Source organism: Panulirus ornatus, chromosome 20 (assembly GCF_036320965.1).
Source record: "Panulirus ornatus isolate Po-2019 chromosome 20, ASM3632096v1, whole genome shotgun sequence".
NCBI classification, from domain to species: domain Eukaryota; kingdom Metazoa; phylum Arthropoda; class Malacostraca; order Decapoda; family Palinuridae; genus Panulirus; species Panulirus ornatus.
Window position 1 is genome coordinate 66,684,431 of NC_092243.1, and position 10,379 is coordinate 66,694,809.

Below are 10,379 nucleotides of genomic sequence, written 5' to 3' on the forward strand. Positions count from 1 at the left end.
CTCCATGGTTGTTTAATTTGTTCAAGGATGGGGTTGTTAGGGAGGTGAATGCAAGAGTTTTGGAGAGGGGCAAGTATGAAGTCTGTTGGGGACGAGAGGGCTTGGGAAGCGAGTCAGCTGTTGTTCGTTGATGATACAGCGCTGGTAGCTGATTCAGGTGAGAAACTGCAGAAGCTGGTGACTGAGTTTGGTAAAGTGCGTGAAAGAAGAAAGCCGAGAGTAAATGTGAATATGAGCAAGGTTATTAGGTACAGTAGGGTTGAGGGACAAGTCAATCAGGAAGTAAGTTTGAATGGAGAAAAACTGGAGGAAGTGAAGTGTTTTAGATATCTGGGAGTGGATTTGGCAGCTGATGGAACCATGGAAGTGGAAGCAAGTCACAGGGTGGGGAGAGGGCAAAGGTTCTGGGAGCGTTGAAAAATGTGTGGAAGGCGAGAACATTATCTTGGAAATTGAAAATGGGTATGTTTGAAGGAATAGTGGTTCCAACAATGTTATATGGTTGCGAGGCATGGGTTATAGATAAGGTTGTGCAGAGAAGGGTGGATTTGTTGGAAATGAGATGTTTGAGGACAATATGTGGTGTGAGGTGGTTTGATCAAGTAAGTAATGAAAGGGTAAGAGATGTGTGGTAATAAAAGGAGCGTGGTTCAGAGAGCAGAAGAAGGTGTTTTGAAATGGTTTGGTCACATGTAGAGAATGAGTGATGAAAGATTGACCAAGAGGATATATGTATCAGAGGTGGAGGGAACGAGAAGTGGGAGACCAAATTAGAGGTCGAAAGATGGAATGGAAAAGATTTTGAGCGATCGGGGCTTGAACATACAGGAAGGTGAAAGGCGTGCAAGGAATAGAGTGAACTGGAATGATGTGGTATACCTGGGTCGACGTGCTGTCAATGGATTGAAACAGGGAATGTGAAGCATCTGGGGTAAACCATGGAAAATTTTGTGGGGCCTGGATGTGGACAGGGAGCTGTAGTTTCGGTGCATTATACATGACAGCTAGAGAATGAGTGTAAACAAATGTGGCCTTTGTTGTCTTTTCCTGGTGGTACCTCGCGTGTGTGCAGGGGGGGGGGTCATTTCATGTGTGGTGGGGTGGCGACGGAATGAATAAAGGCAGCAAGTATGAATTATGTACATGTGTATATATGTATGTCTCTGTATGTATATATATGTGTACATTGAAATGTATAGGTATATATATGTGCATTTGTGGACATGTATGTATATACATGTGTATGTGGGTGGGTTGGGCCATTCTTTTGTCTGCCTCCTTGCACTACCTTTCTAACGCGGGAGACAGCGACAAATTATAAAATAAAAATAACATCCATTAAAATCTAAATGTCTGTGCAGCAAGATCTCTTTTTTTTTCAACTTTTCTTGATATTTCCTATTAACTGGTAACACTTATACATTCTTTAAGAATTTCTCAGTAAACCTCCATCTGAGGGACTTGTTCAAATTTTCTTGGTCCCATCCTTAAAGGGTTAAGTGTGATTTATTGTCATAAAATTTTATGTGGTAGCATGCGAAAACTTATCATAATGTCACATATTACTGGGGACAGAATACTGTTTTGTCATTGAAATACAACAATTACATCAATGACTGAGCATGTATCACCAATAACAATTCAGGGGAAACAGTAAAATAAAAGATGTCATAAAGCAAAAGAGATTCGAGACATGCAGTGGTGAAGATATAGATGGCACTCTAGATGACTCACAATGGCAAGGTATAAGAAAGCACAGACCAAGTATAGCAGGATTAGAAAGGAACCAAAGAAATTTTGAAAGGATATGAAGACAAGATGGGTGTAAATCAAAACTATTCCATAAATTGATCAGGAGCCAGTTGTCAATTAAGGAGCAGCTAATCAGGATACAGGATTCAGAGGGAAATATTGTAGAGGATGATGTTATGATATGGGAGGAACTGAACAGTAAGTTCAAGAGTGTTTTCACCCAAACAACCATGAGATGGAATGGAGTGGAAGTTTTGGAAGTTGAGATTCTTAGAGGAAATATTAACAGAATATTAAAAGGACTTACCCATAAAAGGCTCATAGTACTGATGAAATTTCATCATATGTGTGAAACAGGTGAGCAACATAAGTGTTCAAGCTGTTTTTGGGGAGAGGCATAGTGCCAAGGGAATGGAAAAGGGAAAATATCATACCTTGACATAAGAGACCAGGAACAGACACTGAGCCACAGGTCAGTCTTACTAATGAGTGTGGTGAATAAAGTTTCAGAAAAGATCATTAGAAACCATAGGGAAAAATTCCTGAGAGAAAGCATGGTTTAGGAAAAGGAGATAACATGTAACTAACCTCTTCCAGTTTTACGAGAAAGTGAGCTCATTTTTGGACAAAACAGAAGGCTGGAAAGACTTGTGTTTGTGGAATGCCAAATGGCATTCGACACTGTACCACATAAGAGGCTGATCACGAAAGTGAATCACCAAGCAAGAATAAAGGGACACTCTCTTGTTGGATAAAAGTTATCTCAGAGGGAATAAAAGATGCATGTCAGATGAGCTTTTTTCGAATAGGTTGAGTAAAGAGCGAAGTGCCACAGGGTTCAGTTTTGGGACCATGACTCTACTGATCTACATAAATGACTAGCTTTAAGGTACAGAATCCAACCTGAATATGTTTTAAGTTGATACAAGTGAAAAGTGAAGAGAACTGCATCAGCCTAAAACATAATCCAAAGTTGGTCAGAATCGTGACAGATGAAAGTCAACCCAAGCAGATGTTAAGGAATGACTCAAGATGGAAATAAGTTAAAGACAGCTTCAATATAATTATCATCTCGCAGCAAGTAAGCTTCAAGATTCTGTGTGCGAGAGGGACTTGGTAGCAAACATTGATCCCTAACCTGTTGTCATAGCCTCTTATTAGGAGAATAGCTGTCTGCTGGCACATGTTGGAATAGCTTTCAAGTATATGGACAAAGAAATATTAGCAAACTATTCATATCCTACAAAAGGCCAAAAGTAAATCTATACTTGTCTGCTGGCAAATATAAGAATAGCTTTCAAGTATATGGATAAAGAAATATTCAGCAAACTATCCATATCCTACATAAGGCTAAACCTTGAATATGCTTTCCAGCTTTGGTCACTGCACCTAACGAAGCAGAAAGACCTGATAAAGTCCAGAGGAGGGCAACAAAGATACCAGAATTAAGATAGCTAAGCTACAGGGAAAGGCTGGAGGCATTAAATCTACCCGCCTTGGAAGAGTGAAGTGTGAGGGGTGACCTAACCACAATCTTTAAGTTTTTAAAAGTGATCACCAAAGCTGACAGTGGACAGTATTCTAAGAAGTGTAGGGATAGATGAACCAGAGAGCATAACAGAATTAAGTAAGAAACTTGTACATAGTATAAGAGTCGTTGATGATTGCAAGAGATTGACTGGAAATGGTAAATGCAAAAAGAATACAGAAATTCAAGAAGTATGATAACAGTGTCAAAGAAATGGGGCCCCATAAATGTATAACTCCCTCTTTATTCAGTACAAATAGGTAACTAAGGAGATTATGCCGTTGAATGTCAATCACAGACAACAGACCAAGAGGCGATGCAATCCCCAGCACCAGACCTTTTTAATGTGGGTCTATCTCTACTCTCCATCATACCAGATATGCCAGCAGGATATTATTCTGGAGTAAGATTTTCCAGGTACAGATGATGATATACCTTATGAGAAGGGGACTTTTCAAGGGTAAGCTTTCCCTCAATTTATGATATTAATCAAATAGTTATGTCAGCAGCAAAAACTGGGCAAATTTTAGGACAATGGTATAAAAGTAAAATATATATGTAAAGCATGATAACCTAAAAAGATACATTTTGAGTTTTGGAAATGTATCTGGATCCAAATGAAACCCCTAATAAATGCTGAAGATATTGTAATTAAGGTCAAATTCTTTCCCTCTTGTATTTAATCTCTTTGGTTGGATTTGGAACACTGTAGGTCATTAGCTGTGTTTTTGAACAACACATCTTGATAGGACATCAAGCATACTGACATAGAGGTGTTACCATGTAACAGTACATGTATTTGAATCTCATGTTGTGGTAGAGTACTGAAAATTTAGATAATTCTTGTGCACTGTGCATTCAAGCACATAAATGTGTCATATAATGAACCTCTCAGTGAACATTCTACCATATGTGGTAGAACACAGATGCTGTTTCTACTCTACTACAATAAGACAAACTGTGTGGGTAATTCAGGTGGTTTGAATAGGTTCTGGCGATTTCTTGACGTTTCACTGACCTTTACATTAATCACCTCAACAGTTTCCCCAGCCTTCAAAGACCTCATCATCATCACCTCATCACGACATCAATCTCATTCCTCAGTTACTTTTACCAAGTATTTGATGGACATATGTATTTTCCATATCCAAAAAAGTCTTTCCAGTGGTGCCCATAACGCAAAACATCTTATATATATATATATATATATATATATATATATATATATATATATATATATATATATAATAAGATATACCATCATTCTTCATGGAACATGGTAGTCCGAGTTACGTGTGTGGTGGGCGTGTCGTTCCATGTTCCAGTCAGGGCCGAACAAGCTTGACTGCCTTGTTTGAAAGTTATACATCTGATGTATATCGGATCAATGGCAATTTACAGTCATCAAACTGACTAATCCGCTGATAATATATATTTTCAGTGACAGCATGCCAAAGCGCCGCATAGGCTTGTGGGTGACAGTCAGCCACTGCTGGACAGTGACAACACTTGACATTTCCACACTTTCATGAAATGCTGAACGTAAGATGAGAATGTGTAGTTTAAGGGATATTTGTTTCTTTACTGACACTGAGGAAAATATCCAGCAATTGTTTCACTCGTTGGGTCACTGTAATCATGACAGAATAAGTCAGGTAGATTTTCACACCTTGAGCTGTCACCAGCAACGCGCATTCTTACATCACTCATTTATCGATTGATTAAAAAAAAAATCCACAGCAGAGAAATGGTTCACTCTAATGGTTATAAGCTGTTGAGGTATCGGCACTCAAAAAGGGAGGGGGGATGGGGGCACCACCGCCCAGGTAGTACTACCAAGTCGGCAACGATAACAACAACAACAGGTGGCCACACAGGTGAGAAGCCCCTTACTCTCGAAATCTCCGGTGTCCGCCACCACCACCGTCATCTCCTTCAGCTGGTCCAGCGACGTAGCCATCTTGCTCTTCTTTTTAGGTGACTCTGACATCGTGATCACACGTGACAGGCTTTATATATTGATTTCACCGTGACGTCAGCCTACACGCGCCGCCCACAAACCACACACTAATTGTTTGGCTGGCCGGTCGGTAGGGGGCAGCACAGTATGGTAGACCGCGCGCTGTTCAACCTCTTTGTATGTCGTGTAACATCCCGTGTTATCCAATATTTCTTATCAGTAAGTCTCATTGCGGTAAAACAAATCTGAAGATAAGCACAGAATTGTGGGTATAGGTGTAACTGCACTCTGCCCACTACAATGGCGGAAGTAGTAGAAATGTGGAGATAGAAATGAGTTGCATGCAGTGGTCTTTACTGATTTTATTTACAGATAACTACTATGGCTAATCATCCCCTACATGTACAGCTTAAGGAAGAGATTATATAAGAGTAGAGATTATTTTCTTTAGTGATAACCCGCCATTAAACGCTATGGGGTTGAGTTAGCAGATAATGGACTGTCTACAACAGTCTACAATTGTTTCTACCAAATGGACGATCTTGATGCTTCAAACTAAAAAAGTGTAATGGATCCTATTCATAGCCTCACTGTGTACATATTACAGAATCAAAATCTTAAAGAAAAGAAAGAAAGCATTTGAATTGCTGTTCAGCATTTGCATTGCTGATAATGTCATCCAAGAAAATATAAGTGAATAAGGAAACCTGTCAACTTTGCCGACATGGATTTCACCTTTGTCTCAACCGATATGAGTAAAAGGTCTGTCTCTAGAATAGTCCACTTAGAATAATCACGTTGAGATCTATCTATCAAGAATAAATGATAGAAGTTTGTTTCATGATATAGTTATGTATCAAGGTCACTTCCCCAGGGACGCAATCAATAAAAGGAGGAAATAAACGAAATCTAAGAAAATCGGGCAAGGCCAGGCTCACGGAGAGGGCGGGAATATATTGGCCAAAATCCCCGAGGCCAGGAAATATCAAAAGAGTAACTGAACAAAAACTAGAATATAAAAACAAAATATAGTATTTATTTTTTGTTGTCATCTATCTTGTCGCAGGCCCCCCTTTCCCCTTTTAGCGGGGCCAAATACCGCCCATTCCCTGGGGCCCGCGTCAGCCCATGGCGGCTCTGGTAGCCCCCAGGGAATATTGGTTTCTTCAACTCATCATGGCGTGGCTCTGGTGGTAGCATGGTCCATAGGATTAGCGGCAGGTGTGCAGTATATCCTTGCGTATAATGTCGCTCAGATTCTTCCCCCATAGTCCTATGCTTTATGTACTTATCATGACAGAGACACAGTCATTACGAGGAGAGGCGGGGGGGGGGCAAAGAGGAAGGGGGCGTGGATCTCCTTGGGGCGAGGGGGTCTACATTTTCTTTTTAAATCAAGAAATGACCAGCATGACATGGGTAAAAAAAAAAAATGACCCGGTCAAAGGTCATCTGGGGTGAAGCAGATAAAGATAAAATGTAAGAAATTGATAATGGCTCCGTTTTGGTGTTTGTATACCTGATTCTGAAAGAGACGAAAGCAGGATAGAATTTTCCTCGGTTTAGCTGCAGGAAGGAAGGAAGGAGGAGGTATCATAACGGTCAATCCTCGAGTGGTCGTCGGCCTCTGCACACAAACTGTAGGAAGCAGCAGCCAGACCCGTGCCCTCGGTCTAAGTCTTGGAAGAAGGGACATTTGAAAACACCTTACAGAATAGTGAATAATACTTGCAGAACAGATTGAGAGAGAGAGAGAGAGAGAGAGAGAGAGAGAGAGAGAGAGAGAGAGAGAGAGAGAGAGAGAGAGAGAGAGAGAGAGACTTTCGTTAACAATGAGTCGAAGGATGAACCTTATCTGAGATCTGAGCAGTACTGGGGCGAATACAACCTCAGTTAATATGAAATTGATGTTTAGGAAATATAATCATTGCACGTATATACATACAACAGTCCCAGTTTTTGAGGAGCATATACTGTTATGCTGATCATATAGGGTGTCTGGAATAGAGTGGAGGATATGTCTATGTTAATCATTACAGGGGTGAATAATGTCGTTTCTGAAACTGAATGAAGGGAAAAGAATAACTCTCGCAGAGAGAGAGAGAGAGAGAGAGAGAGAGAGAGAGAGAGAGAGAGAGAGAGAGAGAGAGAGAGAGAGAGAGAGAGAGAGAGAGAGAGAAATCTGTTAAGCACTTTCAAGAAAACGAGTATTAGAAGGAGTGGTGAAGGGAAAATGGGTTGAAGTGTGGACATTGGCATCATCAGCATCATACCGAAACGCGTTCTATGTTGAAGAGAGAATGTCGTTAATAGGGGGATGAGAGCGGGTGATGGGATAGAGCCCTGATGGACACCACTGTTGATGGGATACGCAGGGGGGGGGGGTAGTCACTGCATCACTAGCCACTGTCATGGAGTGGTCGTGACGGGAGTTGGGCATGAGGAACGGAGAGAAGCGGAGGAGCCAAAGGGAGGCGAGTTTTAGCAAGCAGAGACTGACGTTATGCACTGCCAGGTGATCTGCAGATGTCGCGGTGCTACGACACACTCTTGAGAGAGAAGGACCAGCAGAGGTTAATCAAATAAATCAAAATGCCTTATTGGTCATGTCATAATGTGAATTTGGCCTGTTTATTTTTCAAGGACAGTTAAGGAGTTTCACACAGATGTATCTTTATATTCATCACCTAAAAAAAATCCTAAATCATTGTCATATAACATTTATGAAATACAACATACAAGTCACATTAACTTAATTTGCGAACCTTAAGCAATCAGGAGTACCAATTGAAACTAATTTACCCATTATTAATTATTGTTATACTCGCTGGTATAAAGGTTTTTTTGATTCTAATCTTCCTGAGGGTAGCATTTGAAATGTATTATTCTTTGGATGATTTTGGTCACTGAATTACTTTATATCTTTGTATCATGCATTTTTTTTGTGTGAATTTCTGGACACTTGATTTAATACAGTTCTTAACTGTTTATATTTGCTTTGAATCTAAATTACAGTTTCCACATTAAGTGACTGAAATTGAAATTGCTGAGTGTATAACAGCTGTATAAAATGAATCCATGATTACACTATCAATTTCAAGGTTGTTAAGCTTCCCAACAAAACACGTTTTAGAATTTACCCTTTTGCACAGTTCCTCCACATCTTATCGAAAGAAATGATCAAAGATTGTACCAAGATATTCATATTCCTTCACATATTCTACAAGGTCGCCACTCATATACATAGGTACCTGAGCGACTGGCAAGGTCCTGTAATTAAAGAAAAAATTCTTTTTTTTTCTGAACATTGAATTCAAGGTGATTATCATTATGCCATAATCGAAAATTTCTTACTTCCGCTCGATACACGTCATCATTCATACATTGATTTCATACATTGATTCACATTGATTTAGCCTCATGTAATGATGCTAAAATGGAATGATATGAATATAAATTCTAACTTAATTCTCTAGATTAATATCTGAGAATCAAGTTATTCAAGTTTTCGCATCACTAATATGAGGCTGAATAGTGCTAAAAGCACTAAAAAAAAATAATCTACATAAAGTGTCTTTACCAAAAAGGTTTAGATCAATAGTATTAGATTTGTCCATGTGCTCGAGTACGTGATCAACAAAGAACAGAGATGCATCTTCTGCACATCGATTTCGCTTTAGAAGCGATCGCATCATGTCCAGTTGTCTTGCATAGTGTTGGTGGTATATGAACATCATTACCCGAAGACTGTTGAAAGATATTACGTGAAATAAGTGTCGACGGCTCTTTAAACACAACATCAAAATATGTCCATTGATTCGGTCTGGGCCAGCAGCCTTGATCAGTCTTAATTGTAAGGTGAGTCAGAATACAACAACTACAAAATCTGCATCGGTGATCAGGCAGGAGGAAATTGTATACCGAGTGCTTGAGGTAGTGAGCATTGAGATGAGATGGCGGGAATGAGCACATTGGGGTTATAGTTGGTGGGGATAGAGTATTATCTTTTCTTTAGGGATAGGCTGGCTGCACCAAGGCATGGATGGTTCCTAGGGATGGGGAGGGAAATATGTAGGTTTACAGACACGGGGAAAGATTGTGGCGTATATTGCAACCCTCTGCAGTGAGTTGGACGCATGGGTGAGAACAGTGCTTCGTGGCAGGAAGTCCAATAAGGGGAGAGCTTACACAAATGGTGGAACTGGAAAGGAAAATGTAGGGAAATATAGATGGAAAGTTGTAGGGGTTAGAGAAATTTTGAGCAATGTGAGTTGTAATATTGTAATATTGTTGTTGTAATATTGGGCATTCCACTTTCAGGTGGAAACGTTGGCAGATATTGAAGTTCAGAGATTTATATAACTGCACAGTCCTGGAAGCTATCCTGTCTAGTTGTAGATAAGAACCTACAGTTAATAACCCTAACGTCAATATCTACAAGTGGGGTCGCTCTACACTCTGTACCCATAGAAGGGCTCTCGCCATCTTTGTCACTAGGCTACAATTATACGACATCCTAGGATACTATTATGTGAAGAACTTTCATGATGTGGGCCTGTAGTTACATTAGTGATGGAGAACGAGAGAAGTGACTCGTTCAGTTCCTTCACATGTCATAGATAACCTTCTAGAATGTATCAGAGAAATGTAAACCAGTGATTAAAATTGAACAAAGTAAATTCGTTACATCCATTTCCATATTTTTTCGTGTTAGATGAGGTTTGTACCTATGGTAACAAGCATTCAGTATGAAGATTGTGGGTAGCTAATAGCATTATATATTAGCAAGTCTGTCAATTATCATGTACTGGAAAGTTTAGGTTGGAGAGCTATGTGCTGTTCCTCACTGAAACTTGGGCATTCGAATTCAAAGATAATGTATTAAAACGTCAACGCCTAGTCCTGTAGTACTCTTGTAACCCATACCGAATATGATGACTTATCAAAGTCTCGCGAATAAACTTTAAAGTGGGTAATTACCCTGTCATGGTGACAGACGTTTTTGAAGGCAGTTTTCAGTCGTTTTGCGTCTTGGTCTGCGGAAGTGATGTCATGGCGGACACACACACACACACACACACACACACACAGCCAGACGACCGGAAATAAATATAAAAAAAACAAGGTATTTTATTTTCT

The 10,379-nt window shown here is 39.9% G+C and overlaps 1 protein-coding gene across 4 annotated transcripts in view; it reads right to left on the minus strand.

Moving 5' to 3' along the window:
* Positions 1-5,361, minus strand: part of Taldo (transaldolase) — a 35,613-nt gene extending 30,252 nt beyond the window's left edge. For all 4 annotated transcript variants that reach the window (XM_071675103.1, XM_071675102.1, XM_071675101.1 and 1 more), the window contains exon 1: positions 5,174-5,361. In XM_071675103.1, the coding sequence (XP_071531204.1) occupies positions 5,174-5,270 (97 nt within the window). In that variant the 5' untranslated portion in view covers positions 5,271-5,361. The remainder of the gene's footprint in view (positions 1-5,173) is intronic.
* Between the last annotated feature and the right edge of the window lie 5,018 nt (positions 5,362-10,379).